Source organism: Elephantulus edwardii, unplaced genomic scaffold (assembly GCF_000299155.1).
Source record: "Elephantulus edwardii isolate Elephantulus edwardi_28Jun2011 unplaced genomic scaffold, EleEdw1.0 scaffold00024, whole genome shotgun sequence".
NCBI classification, from domain to species: Eukaryota; Metazoa; Chordata; class Mammalia; order Macroscelidea; family Macroscelididae; genus Elephantulus; species Elephantulus edwardii.
In genome coordinates, this window is record NW_006399774.1 from 21,490,367 (window position 1) to 21,511,227 (window position 20,861).

Below are 20,861 nucleotides of genomic sequence, written 5' to 3' on the forward strand. Positions count from 1 at the left end.
TGCTACCAATTGGCCCAGTGGTGAGAATCTTTGTCTTCTTGACACTGAGCCTCAATCCATATTGTAGGCTGCAGTCCTTGACCCTCTGCAGCAAGCATAAGTGGGTTAAACTCTCCTAATAACCATCTCACCTTGCATCATAAACAAAAATTATATGACTCCTTGAAGATATATATTAGGCAGCATGACTCTGAAAGAAATACTCATTCCACATTTTTTGTAGGGTAAATATTATATGTAAGCATGTTAAGGGGCAAAAAGGTTAACAGAGAAAAGTTAAAGGAGAAGAGAGATCCACAAACTTTCAACATCTCACTGCCTTCCGGTGAGGGTGGACTCAGATCTGACCCTGCCGTGGGTGTTAGGGGGTTGCACGTTACCAGGGTATTGCCCATTTATTTATTTTTAATTTGGTGTACTGTCAAACTGGATCTGACTCGCACAGGAGGAGTTTGCCCCTCCTGCTCCAGCAGAGCCTCTAGTGGATTCAAACCACTCACCTTCAGTATTGAAGTGCAGCTTCTTGCCACTAGGCACCAGAGCTCCCTGTGTAATATTTCTATATTTGCTTGTTTCACGTAAGTGAGATTGCACAGTATCTGTCTCTTTGTGGTTGGCCTACTTTCTTCAACATGATTTCAAGGTTTATGTTGTGGCATGTATGGAGATGCCACCCCTTCTTTTACGGCTGTCATTGTTGGGTGCCACAGTAAGTCCTGTTGTAACAATCCCACACACACAACATGGAACGCTGACTGCTCCTACGCTCATCACCGCAGCCACCGCTTCAGTCCAGCCGGCTGAGAGCCTCCCTGGTCCTCGCTGACCCTCCACTTTACCAAGCACATCCTTCTCCAGGGACTGGTCTTCCTGATAACGTGTCCAAAGTGTGTGTGATGCAGGGCTCTGGTGGACTAGTGGTAAGATTCTGTGCCGCAGTCTCCAAGCACGTGAGGTGAAGTCCTGTCATTCTCACTTCTGCGGAGGGGTCTAGGTGCACTTATTTCAAGACAGGTATGTTTGCTTTTTCTGGCAGTCCATGGTTTATTCAATATTCTTTGTCAACACCCTGACTCAAGAGCCTCAATCCTTTCCTGGCCTTTGCTCACTGTCTAACTGTCACATGCATACGAGGTGCACAGGATTGGAGAATGACACAACTTTGCTTACTGAAAGTGAGGAGAACCTGAAGCACTTGCTGGAGAAGATCAAAGACTACAGCTTTCAATATAGATTACATCTCAACATCAAGAAAACAAAGGCCCTATCCCTAGGCAACCTCATGATAGATGGAGAAAGGATTGAGATTCTCAATGATTTAATCTTCCTTGGATCCACAATTAGCAACCTTAGTGGCAGCAGCCAGAAGAGGAGACACATTATTTTGGGCAAGTCCACTGTCAGGGACCTCTTCAAAATACCAAAGAGCAATGATGTCAGTTTGAAGATGAAGGTGCATCTCATTCAGGCCATAGTATTTTCAATCACTTGCTATCCATTTGAAAGCTGTACAATGAATAAGGATGACAGAAGAATTTATTCCTTTGAATTGCACTGTTGAAGAAGACCACTGAATATCCCATAGATTGCAAATAAAACCATCTAAAAAACAAACAAACAAAAAAACTGATATGTCTTGGGAAAAGTGCAGCCAGAGTGCTCCTTAGAGGCAAGGATAGTGGGGCTTCATCCCACATACCTGAAAAATGGGACATGATGCTTGGAAAGGCAGAGGGGAAAGAGAGGAAGACCCGGATGAATGGATTGACATGGTGTCTGCAGCAATGGGTTCAAGTGTATCCGAGATGATGAGGACGGTACGGGAAGGGGCACGGCTCAGGTCTGATGTTTGGAGTATCACTATGAGTTTTGCTCATCAGCACCTAATGGTACCAGCATAGAGGGTTTTCATGGATGGAAACATCTAGAAACAGATTGCCAAGTTGGCTTTTGGGGCGTTTTCAAATGAGTTCCAATTGCCAATCTTTCAAGCAGTAGTCAAGTGCTTGACTGAGTAACTCAGAGACTTCTTAGTTTCTGTACCTCCAAAAACACCAATGCCATTGACTCCAACTCATAGACTGTTCACTACTCGCCTTCCCATTCTTGGCTGTGGATGTGTTTACTATACTTATCTGTTAATATACTCTGGCTGAATTTCTTCCAAGACACATTTGTTCATTTTTCGGGACCCCACAGTATATTCATGAAAAACGGGCATATGCACCATGGGGGTGGCCGTCAGACTTCTACCCACGTCATAAAGGGGAACTGTCCCCATTAATAATATCCCTAGTGCTATACACACAGCTTCATAGTCAGACATACAATTCCTCACCTTCCTGCACATTTTTCTACCAATGATCGGGTCTAGTTCATTGTTGACTCACAGATTTTACTCACAGTTGTGGGATTTTTTAGGGAAGCAGGTTGGGGAATGGGAGAGGCAAACACTATCTCACAATGCAGGTCCAGGTTTAGTCCAGCAGCCCCAGACCAGATTAACAAAGCACAATTCCCCAATTAGTGAAAGTCCAGGCTCAGTTCAGCAGCACAAACACAGCGTTCCCCTGGTCATACCTTACAGTCTCTTCACCCTCTCTCAGCCACCATCACCAGGGTACCTCACAGTATGGAAAGCACGCTCTTAAACTGGTCCCACAGCTGTTGATGATTTGCAAGACCTTGTGTCTGCTGTTAAGTTAGCTGGAGACCAAGCCTCATTCCCAAACAGAGGCTCATGTAATGACTAGAAAAGCCAATTTTCAAGAGTTCTCACACCAAAATTAAAAGTTCTATTTCTTCTTAAGAAGGTCACCCACAACACTACCACTCCCAAATGAAAAGGACACAATGAGATCAGACTAGAATCTATCTCAGTAGAAGCCCTTTCAAAAAAATATCCATGAATATGTCCTATTTATCTTCCCTTATATATAGGTAAGGGAAGAGATAACAACTTAACACCAAGAGATACCCTCTAAACACTGGGGAGCACAAAGCATGAAGCCCAGATGTTACTTTCTTTTTTAGAAGGTAAGTTATATGTTCTTCCTTCCACTTGAGTAATTGAGAGCCTACCTGAATCTTGGTGGAGAAAGAGTTCATGTTATTGTTGGTAGGTGGTGTCAAGTTTATCTCATTGTGACCCTATTAACACCAGATCTGAACCCTGTCCTGTCCTGTCCTATGCCGTAGTAGACATAAAAGGGATTTACTTTTTGCCTTAAGGAGGGGTGATCTATCTGTTCTTACAGGCACAAAGCTTACTGTAAGTGTTCTGTATCGCCTGTTGTTATTGTTAAGTGCAATCAAATGAACTCAAACTCACAGCAAGCCCATGTCCAGCCAGACAGAGCCCTGCCCTGTCTGTGCCATCCTCTCACTCTCTGGTGTGTTTTAGCTTACTGTTGAACCACGGTGTTAATCTTTCTCATTAAGTGTCTTTTTCTCTTTCAATGACCCTCTATCTTTCTAAGCATGATGTTCTTCCCTATGGACTGACCTCTCCAGTTTTGATTTTTTAAAGTAAAATTTTATTTTGTGATTTTAACAAACATTTACAGAGAAGTTAGATTGTCATTCATTCATTGTTGCACATTTTATCCCTTTGCCCTTCCTTCCTCCTCCTTCAGTTCCCCCCGCTTTTTAATATTCATTCATTGTTGCATAATTATCTTCCTCCCCCAACCCCAGGCCTCTTTGCAGTGATATATCTTTTTCTGGGCTGTTGTTATACGTATAATGACCTCTCCTGGTGACATATCTAAAGTATATGAGCTAAAGGCTCCCTCCCAATCCTTCCTTCTCAGGAGCTCCTTAATTCCAGATTGTGCTTATTCCAGGAAAGATTTGTTTGTTCTTTTGGTGGTTGTTGTTATGTGCTATCAAGTTGCTCGAAACTCATAGCAACCCTCTGTACAACAGCCCTGAGACCCGCTCTCTCCTGTGCCAACTTTACTGTCTCTGACACATCTGTCCTCGTTATCCCAGTCACTGTAACAATCCATCTCATGGATGGTCTCCCTCTCTTTCTCTGTCCCTCTCTAAGGACCGGTCCCTCCCTGCAACATGTCTAAAGTAGGTCAGACGAAGCCTCAGAATCCTTGCCTCCAGGGAGCAGCCTCCCTAGGACGAGCCTGTTTGTCCTCCGGGCAGTCCACGGCACTCTGTAGTATATCCAGTATTCTTCACCAACACAATTCAAAAAGCATCGGTTTTTCTTTGGTCTTCCTCATGTGTTGTCCACCTTTCACATGCATATGAAGCAATGAAAAATACCATGGCTTCAGTCAGACCACCTCAGTCTTTAAAGTGATATCCTTGCTCTTTGGCATAAGCGGGTTTTGGCAGTAGATTTGTCTAATGTTACACATCATTTGATATCTGGACTGATGATCCATATAAAATTAAATCATAGACAGCTTGGATTTTTTTTTCTCCATCTATCATGATAGGGAAAGTCACACATGCAAGTGTTGAGGACTTTTGTTCATACGGTCACTATGACAGCACTTAACAACACAGAGAAAGACCAGTTGGCCTAGTGGACCGAAAGCAATGCTACCAAGCCAAAGGTGGGTGACTCTAATCTGTGCCCTCAGGCCTGTTTTTAATAAGTTTTGGTCAAACCTTCTTGTAGGCCGTATAGCCCTGGTGTGTCCACTTGCCATACAGAGGTAACTTGTGGTCACTGTGAAGCTGAACAATGTGACACTGATGTGTGAAATGCGAGAATGTTTACCCATGGTAGACGGTGTTTGGTGGAGCTCCCTGGTTGAAACAAGCTTGGAAGCAGGAGTGGCATCCACTTCCGTAATAGCTTGCCTCCAGAAACCCTATGAACCTAGAGAGAGGATGAAAGTCACCCAAGTGTCGAGGACTTTTGCTCACAGAGTCACTATGAGTCACTTACGACTTGACCACACGTAACATCATGATAGACCTGTTGGCTGTGTATTTTTGTTTTCTTGACATTATGATGTAGCCCATACAGAACCTAGTCTTTGAGCGAGCAAGGCTGCATTACCTGTGCGTCATAGACAGAGCTACAGTCATAATTTTGTATTGGCTGGTGGTAACCTTAATTAAAAGGGGCCTTAGTAGCTCAAGTTAACCACTTGGCTGCTAAATGAAAGGTTGTCAATTCCAAACCATGCAGTGGCTACTGGAGAGACTTGTCGGCATGCTCTAATAAAGATTTAAAAACGTATCTATTACAATGCAGAAACAGCTACAGAGAAGCTGTGTTCCCTAAGATCTTGTGAGGCGAAGGCAGTTCCAGGGCCCCCAGTCAATGCTAGTAATTTAGCCATCCCGTCAGCAGCACGCATTGCCCATTTGCCATGGTCCTTGTCTCTCAGCAGTCCTGAATGGAAGGCATTCTCCTTTTCCATCCTACAGCTCTGGAGTGGGTGCCTGGCCCTCCTGGGGTCCCCACAGCCAAAAGGGTGAGAGAACACTCAGTCTTTTAGACGAGCACAGGCTCTCCCGAGGGGAGCAGAAAGTGACCTCCTGGGCAAGTGGGAGACACTTGGGGAACATTAATCTCTCAAGCTTAAATTCTGGGGCAGCTTGAGAAGCCCCTGCCTGGATAGCGGGTCTGTATAAAGAGCCTTGGTGGTGCAGTGGATGAGCCCTCCCCTGATAACCAGAAGATCAGAGGTTTGACCCAACCCAGCAGCTCCGCCGGAGGAAGGTCCCACTATCCACCGTCTTAAACACTGACTCACCCTCGTGGCCTTCTCATCACCAACCTACCATGGAAAGGACCGCGTTCTTACTGACGATATCCTCAGAGAGCAAGACCTGTGACCACTATGCCTGCATGGTGTCATGTCCCCTTTAAGAGAAAAGTCATTGGATTAAAACCAAGCCACACATCTTAAATGATAGTTTATTGAGAAGCAGGGGTGTCAGTGTGAGGAGTAAGGTGCATGTGGTTCAGATCATGACTTTGATTCTTTCTCATCACTCGCTGTGCATCTGAGAGCTGGACAATGAATCAGTGTGACGAATTAGTGGTGCCTTTGAGCTGTGGTGTTGGAGAAGAGTGCTGTGTATCCTATGGAAGGCCAAGAGAACAAACTGTGTGTGTTGGAGGTGAAGTCAGAGATATCCTGGGAGGAAAGGATGGTGAGGCTTCATCACCCATCCTTTGGGTACGTTGCTAAGAGAGGTTATTCTTGAAGAATGACATCACTCTTAGAAAAATAAGAGGGTTGGCAAAGGAGATCCTCAACTGGGCGGGTTGACATAATGACTTCAGCAATGGATTCTAGTGTGTCAGGAAGTGTGGGGCTGGTACAGGACAGACCAAGGTTCAGATCTGCTGTTCACAGGGTCGTTTGGATCCTACTTGACTCGCCAGCACCTGACACCTAGGAAACCCTACAGCACAGTGCTACTCCCAGTCCTGCTCCCTGTCACGTGCTGCTGAACCAGAACCAACTCCGTTCCCTGAAGCTGCACTTCTCTACTTCCTAACGCTGTGCGGGTCATTTGCTGGCACGATGACACTGTTGGAATTGGAATAAACTCAATGGAATTAGTTGCCTAACTCTTGAGAGGTTGACTCCAGAAGGTCAGAACAAATGAAGGTGGTTTTTCAGGGGAGGAATGTGTTTGCATCAGTCGCCCACCCACAGAAGTTCACCCCAAAAGGAGGGGGTGTGACTCACGCCAGGACAGAGCACTGCTCGTGCACACCATCTTTATTTTGCAGAAACACTTTCTGCTGATTGTCTCAGCTACTTTGACATAATCAAGCACACCCTAGTTAAGCATACTTCTGTAGACATGATACAAGACTACCTACATATGAGCACAAGATGCTTGTCATAACAGAGCCATCAAATCCTCAGCCAAGCTTCTTCCCTCAGCTATGAAGAGATCAGGTTCCTGCATTCCACAACCCACCTGCCCTTCCCTTCACCATGCAGCAGGGACTGAAAACCTGCCCAAAGAAGAGGTGCCCAGGCATTTTTCCTCTCAATGAAGCTGGACCTGTTTGGTCGATAAATCTGGGAAGCAGTTTGTAAATGTGGGGAGTAGCCTGTAGATCTAGGGAGTAAGAAGGGACAGGAAGGACATCCTGGAAGCTGGGTGAGAAGCATGAACCCTTGAAAACACGGACTATAAACCATTTGATCTAGACCAGTTTCCTGATTCTCACGCAGAACTCCTCTGTCAGGGCTGCTCAGGGCTGGACTCCAGTAAGACCCACAGCGGATGATGAGACGGAGTAGTTGGGTTTGATTTGATTCCTCTTTTATATAAATAGCAGGGTTTGCATCCCCCCTGCACGCCCTCCTTGACCATGAGCCGCCATCTGCACCTCGTCCACGGATTGATCTGCACGCAGTGGAAAGTCAGTATGTCTTCAGGAACATCGCATGGATTACGGGGACATGGGCATCCAGGAGGCCACCAGGCACGCTTGGGCTGCATCGTACTGGCTGTCGGGAATGTCTGTGGATGTGGCCCCTCCTTCGTACAGCGGGGACCCCGAGGAAGACACAGGGGTGCTGTGGGTGAGGGGTGTGTAGTGGCTGGGGGAGCCCCGGAAGAACTGGGTTCCCAGCCCATTGGCCACTGCTGGTGTCTGGGTGCCCGGGGTGATGGTTCCATTGCTCACAGACCACAGGTTGGGGTACTGGCTGCAAAGCAGAGACACAGACGTGTGAGAGGGGCCAGCTGAGGCAGCCAGCCAGGGGCGGGGCCAGCTCCCACCCTCTGTGTGCCTTCTTCCAAATGCCCTTCCCTCTGCATGACCGGAGGCCTGGCAACCTCATCCAGAGGTCCCTCTGTCCTTGTCTATAAAGAGAGGGGCCCTGCCCGAGGGTGTAGCTTGCTGGGCTGCTAATAGAAAGGTGAACAGGTTGAATCTTCACAGATTCAAAGCCCCTCCCATAAAGAGTGAAGCCTCAGGAATCCCACGGGGTTGCAGTGACTCGGAACCCACTTAAAGGCAGCAGGGCCGGCGGGAGTGTGCTTCTTTTAAGAAGACATGAGCAGTTTCTCTTTGCTCTGTAAAGAACGCTGCAATGAACATGGGTGTGCGCGCATCTGTTCTCGCCACGGCTCTTGTTCGTGGATAGTGAGGGAGCTCTGAGCACAGTCTATGTGGAGTTGCACTGCTACCGCTCCTCTTTGGCAGTTCGAATCCACCAGCAGCTCCGAGGGAGAAAGATGAGCAATTTACAACCTCTTCAAACTCTGAGGATAGATAGGTCAGCTATGTGTCTGTTCTGATTCAATGGGGATGAGCTTATTTCTACCAAGAAGGCAGGCCATTATTAAAAAGAGCTAAGGAAAGGTGTAGACACAGGACAATTCTTAGATGGTAACCAGGGGTGGAAAAGGAAGAAGAGAGGAACAAAGTTAGTACACAGATGAGTTAGATGGTGGGAAAGGCAATGTATAATAAGGAGGTGATCAGACACTGAAATCAATTACATTATTCAATTATAATTAATGCTAAACAAAACATGTAAGAATGGTTGAATGAAAACATCACCCACATAAAAAGAAGTAAAATCAAACATGGGCAAGCAGAGAAAGAAGTCAGCTTGGCCAAGTGTCCAGAGGGCCTCATTCAGGGAGCACCTGACAGGCCCCAAGTGGGCTGTGGGCTGCACCAATTCACAGGAGTGAAAGGCTTTCAGAACAATGTGATCTTTCTAAGAATGAAACTTTCCTTCCTTGTTAAAAAAAAATGCTACCAAAGGGAATGTATGCCTAGAGACAGGTCCTGTTCCCCGTGATTCCCCTCAGAAAACTCCAGATAGGAAATTCCTAGGATTGTACCTGTGGTTCACAGGGTCACTACAGCCTTACAAACCTCCAAGACACCTAACATCAAGAAGAAATCACAGCCCAGAGTGTCCCCGGACGAGCTGCAGAGTCAGAATTTTAACAATTTTAACTGCAGCCCGGGGCTTCCACGCTGAAGGCAGGAAGCTGAGGGAGCTCCGGGGAGCACTCCCTGAAGGTCCCACCCAGTCCCTTTCCAGGCACGCTGTGCTACCAGGAGGTGCAGCCGGCAGGAACCTTCGAGGAAATCCAGGAGGCCAGAGCAGCCCTGCCTGCCGGGTGCCCATCAGACCATCCCGAGGATTAGAGTCAATTGACCCAAGCACCATATCGTTCCTGCTGAGATCACAGAAAAGAGCCCTGGTGGCACGACTGAGAGCTCAGCCGCTAGCCAAGAGGTTAGTGGTTCAACTCCACCAGCAGGAAAAAGCCCGGGATCCGCCCCAAGGCAGGTCCAACCATAAAGGGGGGGGGGGGTCAGTGCGAGAGCAACAAGCAGGAAGAAGTGAACAGAAGAAACAAGGCTGAAAGTGTGAGGATAAAGTGTAAGAGAGTCTACACTTCTAGGGACATCTCAGTGAGTGACAGAAAGTGAGGCACGCTCACTCATCTATACAAAAAAAATGGGGGGGGGGCTACCTAATCAATTGATGGGAAAAAATTTGTATTTGTGCCAATTCCAAAGGAAGACGACCCAACAGAGAGCAGACGTAACAATGTCATCAGCAGCACATCTGCTCACGTAAAATGAGCAAAGGTTTGCTGGAAAATGGTTTTAAATGGCTGCAGCTGTGTTGACAACGGGGTCCTATCAGAAATTCAACCAGGGTCAGAAGAGAATGGGAACCAGGGGTTACATTGGCTAAGCATTGGTTACTTGTATACTTGTATCTTACTAACTGGGCAAAGGCACCCATTGTGTAAATCATAACAAATTACGAATCAATTCAAAGGCACGGTGCATAGATCAGAGGCTTCATTAAAAGAGACCGCTGGAACATAGCTTGGCTAAAATTGAAAAAAAAGCAAGCGTGTCATCACGTTTTGCACCCTTTGTGGTATGTATTTAATCCGTACACGGAGGAAAGCCAGCTGAGAAGCTGGGCTACCAGGAGACTAAAAAACCTGCATATTCAGACAACACAATGGAATATTACATAGCACTGAAAAACAATGAAATAGCAAAACCTTGCACAACACAGGAAAGCCTGGAGGATATCATGCTGAATGAAATATCTTAGTCACAAAATACTGCATAACACCATTGTTATAAAATAGGACAGATATCAGGGTTGGAGAGAGAATGGGAAAAGAGTGAATAGATAATGAATGCTGCATTGGAGCAGAGGAGGGGAGAACTGTCCAAAAGGAATATAAGGATTGGGCATTATATGTATGAAAACAACCTGGAACAAGGGGTGCATTGTGGGGCGGGCTGGGGGAGGAGGAGGGAAATGGGGAAGAAAATGTACAACAAGAAATACAAAAAGTAAAATTGGAAAAAGGAAACCAAAATCCTTACATCTAGACAGATAAGCAACTTGGATCGCATTGTAGAAGACAAATCTGTAACAAAAACCTTCTTTAAAGTGCTAAAAAGCCAAAATGCAGCTTCTAAGATTTGGGACTGACTCAGACCATGGTGTTTCAGTCCCTCACAGGCATGTGAAGCTGGACAGTGAATAAGGGAAGAAGTCTTTTAACGATGATGTTAGCGAAGAATACTGACCTCACCCCAGACTGCCCTGAGAATGAAGACTCTACGGGGCAGGAGAGAGAGAGGGCGGGCAAAGCTAAAAGAAAATGAGGACTTAAAGAGGGTGATGAAAGCAGGAATCAGTAGGAAATAACTGAGAAAATGAAAGAGAAGAATGAACACATCTGTCTTGGAAGACCCAGGGCACTCCTTGGAGAAGACAACGGGACTTCACTGAGGACTGAAACTCTCAGATCACCGCCCCACTAAGCGGACTTCTAAGTCACATTGCAACCCTTAAGTTTGTTCTTCTGTGCGCTGTTCATTTTAAGAGCCCGCTGTTATTCTTATGCAGAAATTTCTAGACATGAGAAATTAAGAGCTTGGGCATTGTTTCAGCATTCTGCACATAAAAACCGCAGCCAGAATCTTCCCTAGAGGGGACGCTGGGAAGCCTTGGTCATAAACCGTTTTGAGCATATTAGCAGGAAGGATGGGCCCTGTAGAAGGGCACAAAGAGGAAGACTCTCTTCCACACAAGGCAGTGACACTGCAGCAGTGGGCTCACGCAGAGACATGAGGAGGGCAAAGGCCGGGGCAGGCCCTTACCCTGTGCACCTGGTCACTGGGGGTGAGGACAGACAGGGCAGCACTGACCAGCACAATAAAGGGAGCTGCTCTGTGGTCAGGATACCCAGCTGGAGGCCTGGCCTGCTGGGAACAACCCTGGCCTATCCCCTCATGTGTGTGGACTGCTCCCTTTTGGATAAAGAGGGTCCATGTGTCGCTTTCACAGAGGGTGAGAATGGATTCACTGTTGTCCAGCCTCTCGGCCCAGGGCTTTGATCCTGGGTTCTCAGAAAAGCTGGTCATTCATTCCCCAGCTCAATGTCCACACACCCTGGACATGATTCTTAAAATGAACTTTCTGGAGCCAGCAACCCCACTCTGCCATCCTCTCTCTGCGAGGCTCAGAGGCTGACACTTGTCCCTCATGGATTTAGGACATGGCAGAGCTCGCCTCAGGCCTTGCTCCCCTTAGACCCACGAGCTCCAGTACCACCCACACCCACCACACCAGGACCCACCCCAGGTGAGGTCACCACAGCCTCTCAACAGCAGAGGTACCCACTGCGAGTCTCATCCTAAACAGAACACAGCCACCCACATTTACGCATAGAACAAGGACCAAGCCCAGTACCGTCCAGTCAATTCAGACTCATGCTGACCCTACAGGACAGAGGACTGCCCACAGGATCCCCAAGACTGAATAGAGGCTGCCTGCCACTTCTTTCTCCCCTGGAGCAGCCGCGGGGTTTGAACCGCTGACTTTGACATCAGAGGCTGATGCTCAAACTGCTGGACCACCACCATAGCTTCTGAAAGCTGGCCTGTGTGAACAGAAACCACAGATGTGCCCACATCCCAGACGTACTGACCTGGAAGCAGGGGCAGGCCCCGGGGTGTGGCTCATGGGAATCACACTGCCGTGGGCGGGCATTCCCAGACTGGACCAGTTGTCATGGGGTTGCAGCATCGACAGGCATGGGGATGAACTGTCGGGGTACGCTACAGGGGTGAGAAGGCAGGGTTACTCACGGGCCTTCCACGAGAAACACACCTAACAACTGTCCCTGATAACAGGGTCACCCAGCACTGAAAACAAGTTCTGCTGTAGTATACTCAGAATCAAAACTAACCCGCTGGCCTGCTTGACCCCTTATCACAGGGACAGCCAAACACCGTCTATACACAAAAGTCCATGCCAGCAAGCCCAGGCGAGCCCCTGGGACCACTGGACTGAACGCTGTCAACTGTCTAAAACTCAGCATAAATGCAGCTCTCTCCAGACGTCAGAACTGAATGGACCTTGGGGAGCAGTTCTTAGCTCACCAGGTTCACAGACACTGTCCAGTCCGGGCCTGTCCAGAGCGTGCTCTGTGGCCCTGCGTGTGGCTGTTCCCGCAGTGAGGGAGCCAGCTCTGTGGAGAGGCTGCTCTAACACCCTCTGCCGCGTCCACGCTGCTGGGCTGGGACGTGGCAGACGTGAGCTTGCCCGAGGTCAGAACCCAGGCCATGATCAGCGTCCCTAGTCAGCTGGGGGGCTACGAGCGAGCACTCCAGCCAGCCAGTGCCACGTCCCGGAGCCTCGTGGGTCAGGACAGAACGGCTGCCTGAGGATCTCATGGCTTCAGGAAGTGGACAGCCAAGCTTGCCTTCCTCAGTTCCTCAGACTCGGCCCCACAACCCCACGGCAGTCAGTCGGCCCTCCTCCCCAGTTCCCGGGCAACGTCTGCCTGGCTGGGCAGCCCAAGACTGTCATCCTCACTCACTGCGGACCCCCCCACCCAGGATGGCATGGGGGTCCATGTACCGGACAGGCCTGGCCTCTACGCAAGGTCACGCCACAAACCCATCCACTCAGAAGTCCCCTGCCATGGCTCCATGCAGAGCTGTCACCACAGGCCTGGACTGCCCTGTTCTGGGTAAGCAGTACCCACAAGGATGCAGGCAGAGTGGCCCTGTTCAGATGCCCATCTGCGTCCGTCACTAACTGGCCCAAACAAAGCAGCTTTGATCTGCCCTGAGTCCGCACAACTCCTAACGCGCCTGGGTGTGCAGGCCGCGGCCTTTGAGAACAGGCCTTTATTTGGAAGTAACTGTTAGCATGAGGACATCATGTGGTGTGCAAGTCTCCCCTCGGCCCAGCTGGCCCCTGGCCCCAGGTCCTGTCCACCCCAACCCCTAACTACTCCTGTTCCTGGTCCTCCAGTCCCTGGCCCCCAGGTTCTTTCCACATTAACCCCTAACCACTCCCATCCCTAATCTCCGAGTCCCTGGCCACCCAGGTTCTGTCCGTGAACCCCTGGTCGCTGCCCTCCCCAGGTCCTGTCCACTCCAACCCCTAATCACTCCTGTCCCTGATCCCCCAGCCCCTGACCTCCAAAACCCTAACGCCTCATCCCTCGACACCAATGTACTGGCCCCCAGCCCCTGCCCTCCCAACTCCTAGCTCCCCCGTCCCTGGCTCCCCCCGCTTCTGGCCCAGCCCTGGCCACACTCACGTGGAGAACCGCTGTGATGTGAGTAGGGACTGGGGTACGGTGACGCTCGATGACTCCTCAGGGCAGGGTACCGCTCACAGCCATGTGCGGAGGGGAGCGAGAGAGGACCTCCAAACTGGGTGTGGGGACTGGCAGGTGGACAGAGGGTGCTGGTTCCAGGGAGAAGCCACCCCCCTGCTGTGGGAAAGAACGCTGGGTGACTGGCATTTACTGTCCGGTTCCAGTCAGAGGGCAGCCTCGGCCCCCTGCCCTTCTCAGGGAATCCCAGTCTCCACGCACTGACCGAGCACCCAGTGTTTCTAGACACTCGTCCCTGCGGACATTACAGGCTACCCAAGGTGGAGTCCGAGGATCCTTCACCTCCAACCCACTTCCCTAAAAACCAGGCGCCACCAATCAAGCCACACTCGAGTGGACCCACGTGTGCTGGACTAGAACCGTCCCCTGAGGGCTTTCCACAGCTGACGTTTCCAAAGCAGATAGCCAGGCTCTTTTGCTGAGGCACCTGTGCTGTAATCAAACCTCCAACCTTTTCAATTAGCTGCCAGATACTACCTAGGGACACTCACTGGCTGTTTAATTGGAGTACTCTGAAATTCTCAGGGGGCTTGCTGTTTCCCAGCTTTCAGATCCTACCACTGAGCTTGAAATGCTAGGTTAGACCCAGAAAAACAAAGATGAGCCTTTATTTTTTTTTAAAAGGCAGTGATTCGGACCACAGAGAACAGCTGGTGTAGTGGCTGTGTCCTCCCCTGGTCCTCCTCCCTTCTCCTACCCCCAGCTGGGGTCTGACCTCAGGATGGGGGTCCACATTCTGCTCACCCCTCTTCTGTTTCAGGCTCTATTCTCCCGTCACCAGAATCAAAGTCCTTCCCACACGGCCCTGCTCTCTGCACCCCTTCTCTAAAGGCACGTCCCCCCACTTGGAAACGTATCTTCTCTGGCTGCCACTTCCGAGCATTTCTGTGACAGAGGGTGTGGTGGGGTCCCCCACAGGCGGCAGCAGGGCTTCTACCTGCAGTGGGTGTGCCCCGAGCTGCTTCACCTGAGCGGGCAGCGCTGTGTGGAAGCTAGCAGGCTGCTGACTAAGGCCACGGTGCTGATCCATCAGGGGCCCCACGGCAGAAAGACGGGCAGCCTCCTTTCCCACAAGGATCCATGGCCTCGGAAGCCCAGGGAGGTGTCTGTAGTCAGAACCGATCCCCGGCAGTGGGCTTGCGGTTTTGGTTTCGGTTGTTGCCTTTTTAATGTACACATGGGCGCTCACACCGCCCTGTGGGACCCAGAACCCCCATGTGGCAGGGGCCTGCAGGAGGACACCCTAAATATTTCCAGTGAAGACACAGCAGTGTCAGGACACCCTGCTGGGGACTCCCGCGGGACCCCTAAAAGCCAGGCGTCCCTGTGAGTCTGGTTCTCACAGGTTCCCCATCTGGAACAGAGACGGCTGCTAAAGGCGAGGGGGCTCGTCCCTCCGGGAGGCCTGGGGCCGAGGACCCAGACTGGGCTCTCCTGGACACTCCAAGACTTTGCTTTGGGTGGAGAGAAGCCGAACAAGTAAGTGGTCTCTTCTTGTCCTGGCTGCTCCATTCATCCAAAAAACCCAAAAGGCCTCCTTTTTTGAAAGGCAGAGTCAGACAGACCATGGGGTATGGACACCCCTGCAGTCCTTGCCTCACTCTCATCTGGGGAGACTCCGAGAGAAGCCAAACTTGAAGCCACCCTGTCCTCATTTCCCCCATCACCAACCAGAGCTGATCCATGAGCTGTTACAAGGAACCCCCCCCCAAAAGCTAGACAACAGAGGGGACTCGGAGAGGACTTCCCACCTCTCCCTCTCCTGCCCGACACAGGACAGTGGACAAAGGATGGGCAACCTCCTGGGATTGGCTGCCCCTGAAAACCCATTAGAGGAGCAGCTATGGTCAATTCTGACTCCAAGGTACACAGCAACACCACTCACCGAGGTCAGGAGGGCCCATCTGAGCATGGTAGACACTGCTGGGAGCCCACCAGGAACCTGGGCCCTGCTCCCCAGACTTGTGTCAAGAGTTCTAGGCTCCAGGTGAGCAGGCAGCCTGGGTGAGCCAAGGCCCCCGGGCTGCTTCCCAGCCACAGTCCCCCCCTGTAATTCCATCCCTCCAGCACACCCCGCCTTCTGCCCTCCCTCCAGCTGCAGCACCTAGCTTGTCACAAGCTCTGCTGACAGGGTGACACAGTGTGGGGGAACAAACCGTACACTGAGGGTATCCAGACTGCTGGCCATCTCCCAGGTCCTCCATCACATCCTTGTGGTCACTTCTGGCAGAAAGGGGACGTTGCAGCATCAGGAAAGGACATTCAGTGGAGCAATAGTTGCAGCAAATTTCCCCCCACGCACACGTCTTTGTCCAAAGCCACAGGCAAGAATGTTCTCACCTTTCCTTTGCATCGAGGAAAGCCTTTGCAAATGGGTTGTATTTAATTTTCAGAGCTGTGATCTGAAAAACAAGAAGTAGACCTGACTAGTGCGCCAGTCAGTGAAACCCCAACCAGCTCCCCTCCCATCAGGTCACCTCCAACTCAAGTGACCCGTCAGCAGGTTTCCAGCTGCAAATCTTAACAGCAAATACAGCTGCCCCTTCCTCCCTCTGAGTGACTCGAAGATTTGAACCACCAACCTCTTGGTCAGCACCCCAACACTTAACCTATGTCATAAGGCTCTCAGTCACTCACCGCCATGGAGTTGGAACTGACTCCTATCCGACCCTCTAGTGGCTGTTTGGAGACTATAAATTACAGGAGGTGATTGTCCATCTCCTGTGAAACCGCTGGTGGGTTCCAAGGGCCAGAGAGGAACTACCCTCAGAGGATTTAAAACCAAGCCAAAAACTGAGATACCTCACTTCCCACTTCAAATATTCAGTCAGACTGCTTACCAGGTCCTTCTGTGGGGTCCTGAAGTGACCAAGTGACTGTAATATTCCACTAAGAAAGGCACACATTGACTCACCAAGTTTTATAACGTCAGTTTCATAAACAGGTTCACAATAAGTTTACTAACTGCTAACTTGTCCACGTGCACAAGATGAAAATGGCTAAAATAGAAATTGGGTCTTGGTGGGGAGCAAAGTTTCGTTCTATTGTGTATGGGTCACTATAAGATAGAATCAATGTCACTTTAAAGACTAAGGTGCACCTGACCCATACATGCCATGGTAGTTTCAATTACTCTGTGTGCATGCCAAAGTTGTACAATGAATAATAAAGACCCCAGAGGAACTGGCAACTTTGAATTGTGGTGTTGGCAAGAGTATTGAACATACCATGGGCTTCTAATATAGCAAAGACATATGACTTAGAAGAGCTCCGGCCCAATTGGTCCTGGGAAACAAAGTTGGTGAGACTTCACTTCACGTACTTTGAGCATTTCAGCGGGGGGGGGGGGGGGGGGGGGCAGTGCCTGAAGGACATCTTGCTTAGGAAGGTGGAAGGAAGACCCTCAGTGAGACGGAGAGATGTGAGACTTCATCCCAGCAGGGATGGTCAGGATAGGGCTGGGAGCCATCTCATATACCAGGTCACTACAGGTCAGGGCAGATGCCACAGTACCATTCGCCACAGTGGCCTCAGCATTTTATATCTCATATTATATCTCATTACTCAGCTGTACTGACATTCCCGTTCTTTGGGGAACATCTCCAAAGAAAAGCAAAGCCCTTCTCTTGCTCAGAGCCTGGTGGTCACAGGATTCCTGGACAGGGAGGGATCAGTGGAGACCTGGCCCCTACAGGCCTGTGCAGTTAATCCAGAGGCAGCACCTCCCAGGGCCTTCACATCCGGCAGTGGCTCCACGGGAGACAAAGGGCCAGTCTCCTGCCTGGCAATCTACAGCCTCAGAGGCCACTGGAGGCTCAGCTGTGAGTCGGTTCTGACTTGACAACAATAATGGGGGCTTCCTTATCTAAAACATTTTATAGTTAGATTTAAGGATGTATTTCAAGCATTCAGTGGTTGTTTCTCAGTTTAGACACTTAACTAATCTACAAATGCTTAAATGCTCATAATGGAAAATTCTAGAACAAGGCCCTGCTTTAAACACCCAGCCAACCACACTTGAGTGACACTGACTGATCTCCACAGGCAGGCATAACCGTGAGTCTAACACCCCTCAATCAATGGCACCCCCCATCTTCCCAGCACCCACTGACCTCCTCATTCTGATAGGCTGTCACCGCGATGAATTGGGTCTCTGGAAAGCAGTGGCTGGTGATCATGCGCTGGGGCCCCCCAACTCTAACGATGTGAATGCGGGGCTCATACTTGTGCAGGGAGTTCAGCATTATCTGGGGGGGGGGCGGGGGAAACAAGCATCAAGGTTGTTCTCACCACTGAGGCAAAAAGGTGCATCATCCACTCCACTGGCCAACAGAAACACTGGACGTGGGTGTGCTGCAGCAGGGGACACCCCTCCTCAGGAGGCTCTCCATTTTCCCCAGGCTCTCTGAGAACCTGGGACACCACCCCCGTCACTAAAGGCCACCAGTGCCCCACGCAAACCCTTCTGGCATGTAGGGTGAAGCCCAGGGTTCCCAGGCTGCATCAGGCACCACTGTTAATGTCTGGCTTTGCAACTGGACAGAAACCTCGAGGTAACAAACTTCTAACAGCTAAAGGGAATCCCTTAGAAAACCGCTGCTTTACAAGCTAGTTCAGACTTCAATCAGGAATCGCTGCTGCCTGGTTCACTTTGATCCCCTATTCGCCATCAAACACATCTTCTCTTTTCATTCTAGGGAATTTAGGGTCCCAAACGTATAATCCCCAAAGACCAGAGCGACCTTCCGGGAGACAAATCTCCCTCTTGGCCCTGCCTGGGTCTAGGTGTCCCCGGGAGCGAGCTCGCCAGCACTTTCAGAGCATAAAGTCCCCTCCAACCGAGTCTCCCCTTGCACCACACTCCCCTCCTCTGCGCGCAGAGGTGGGGCAGCCACTGAGGGCTCTCCGTGCGCCTACCTGGCCGCCGCCGTTGAGCTTGTTGGTGAGTTTGACTTTGCTGAAGGACACGGGCGCCTTCATCCAGTGCGCCCCGAAGTTGGGGGAGTCGGGGTGGATATAGACGCAGCTTGGTGCCTGCGGCTCCGGCTTGCCCCCAGGCACCCATTCGCCGTTCACGTACTTCCAGCGATGATTGTCCGCCGCCACAAAGTCCAGGAGGAAGGAGTACATGGCGTTGGGGTCCAGGCCGGACACGTTCACCTTCAGCACCGGGAACATCCTCCTGGAAGGGGGGAGAACCCTACCCTCGAGGCTGCTGCGCTAAGCTTGGCATTGAGGAATGTTACTTCGGGAAACCCAAAGGGGGTTTCTCAGCTCCGCTCCCCGCCTCAGAAGCCCCAGGCCCCAGCCCCAACTGTGCCTTGGCCAGACCGCACCAGGCAATGCGAGCGTAGGCGCGTCTGAGGCGGTCCAGGGGATCCAAGTTGCTTTCTTCCACTGACAAAATGCCAGGAAGAACCACAAAGCACTTGCACCCGAAAGCACACGAGGAAAACGACTCCTTGACCCAAGGACAAGGATCCAAGCCTTAGCCACGTTCCCAGGCCTCCTGGGGGCCACGGCCACGCCGCCTGCGCCCTGGGGAGGACCGCGCGCACCCACCTGCCGTTCTTGGTGACGATCATCTCATTGGTGAGCTCCTGGAAGCGCAGCCACAGCTCGCTGTCCTCCAGGCCCACGCGCAGCTCGCGCTCCGTGGGGTCGCCCTTCTCGCTGCCCGCCTGCAGCTCGCTCTCCACCGCGCTCAGCAAGTGGTCCACCCGGTACTGCAGGCTCTTCCCCGAGCCCTCTGCGCTGGGGGAGCCCATCCTCCCGCCGCCCTCGGAGCCCCAAGGCGCTACCAGAGAGCCACGTTCGTCCCCTCTGCGCCGTCTCTCTTCTAAGCAAAGGGGTCCCCGCAGCCCCCTGGTGCCAGAGCGGCCCGAAGACAGCGAGATCGGAGAGAGGGGCCAAGGAAGCGGCGAGAGCGGTGCCCCTGGGAACCCGGCGGGGCAGCCACAACGAGTTCTCAGCGCTGAGAAATGCACGCCCCCCGCCCTAAATACCCCAGGCTGGAGGTGCGGGCCTGGGCCTTTGAAGAGCCGGACGACCGCCCATTGGGCGCGGGCGGCCACATCAGACCCTGCAGCCACCAGCAATATGCCCCGCGGCCCGGCATGCAAATAGGGCTGCGCCCGGCCGGCCCTCACCCCCGCCCTCTCCGGGGCTTTGCGCCTCCATCAAAGTGGCCTGAGGCCCCGGAGGCGGGGTGCGGGAACCCCTCCGCCCGTCGCGTCTGCTCACACTGGGTCCGCCCTCTGCAGGCCCGAACCTCCTCTGGGCGCCTATGTTCCCAGACACTCAGTCCTGTTTGGAGCGCACAGCACAGTGTCCCTGAGTCCCGTCTAGGCGCTCTGGAGGGTGGCCCTGCAGTCAGCCCAGGTCCCAGCACAGCTGCCACCACTGTCGTGGGTTTGGACCCAGGTGAGGCCCCTCAGGCCGCTGCGCATCTACCAGGCGCTCAGTGAAATGGACCGAAACCTGCGCTCGGGTGGAAGCATTTCCCGGGGTCCCCACTGCGAGGCGACCCTCTGCCCCGCCAGCTTCAGACAGCGCTGGTGTGGTGTGAGCGCTTTGAACGTGACTGGAGGGGTTGGGGTGTCAGGCTGGGTCTCCAGGAGGCTCGGGGCGCCCCGGCGCGCAGGGCTGGGCCGCCGTGCGCCCTCGCTGCGCCTCCGGGGCGAGTCCAGCCGCCTCAGCCCTTTATTACCTTAAGGTGAGAATGCGGCAGGGCGAGCTCGGAAAGGTGACAATGGGCAGGAAGTAGTTCTGTGTGGGCTCTTTCAACAGTAACATTCCTGGGAAACGGGATCAGGAAGGGGGAGGAAGGAGCCCTGGGTGCAGACAAGGGGCTGGGGACGCAGCCGGCTCGCCCCGCCAAGGCCTCGGCCGCCGCTCTCCGACGAGCGTGGGGGTCCCTCAGTTTCTTAGATCGTCGGGCGCCTTGCATCCCAAGCCCTGGAGAGCTCGTAGCAACGGCGGACGCAGCACTCCTCTCCGGACCCTTGCGCTCCAGCCGTGGCCTGCTGGGACCCGTCACCATCCCGTCCTGGTTGATCGGCCACCACGCGTCTGGCCCTCCGGGAGCGAGGCACCCCAAAGGGGACTGCCACCCCGAGGAAGGGGTGAGAGCGCGCCTGCGGTCCTTATCCACCCCATCTCCAGCCGCACCCGTGGATCCCGCCCCGCCCACCTGACCTCCCACCTGA

The 20,861-nt window shown here is 51.9% G+C and overlaps 1 protein-coding gene across 1 annotated transcript; it reads right to left on the bottom strand.

Annotated features, from left to right (window-relative positions):
* Window positions 1-7,381: 7,381 nt before the first annotated feature.
* On the bottom strand, window positions 7,382-19,421 carry T (T, brachyury homolog (mouse)). Its single transcript, XM_006882828.1, is given in 8 exon segments — window positions 7,382-7,658; window positions 11,950-12,079; window positions 13,576-13,749; window positions 15,815-15,876; window positions 15,994-16,055; window positions 17,766-17,900; window positions 18,571-18,835; window positions 19,216-19,421. Coding segments are annotated over 8 exon segments (1,311 nt in total).
* Between the last annotated feature and the right edge of the window lie 1,440 nt (window positions 19,422-20,861).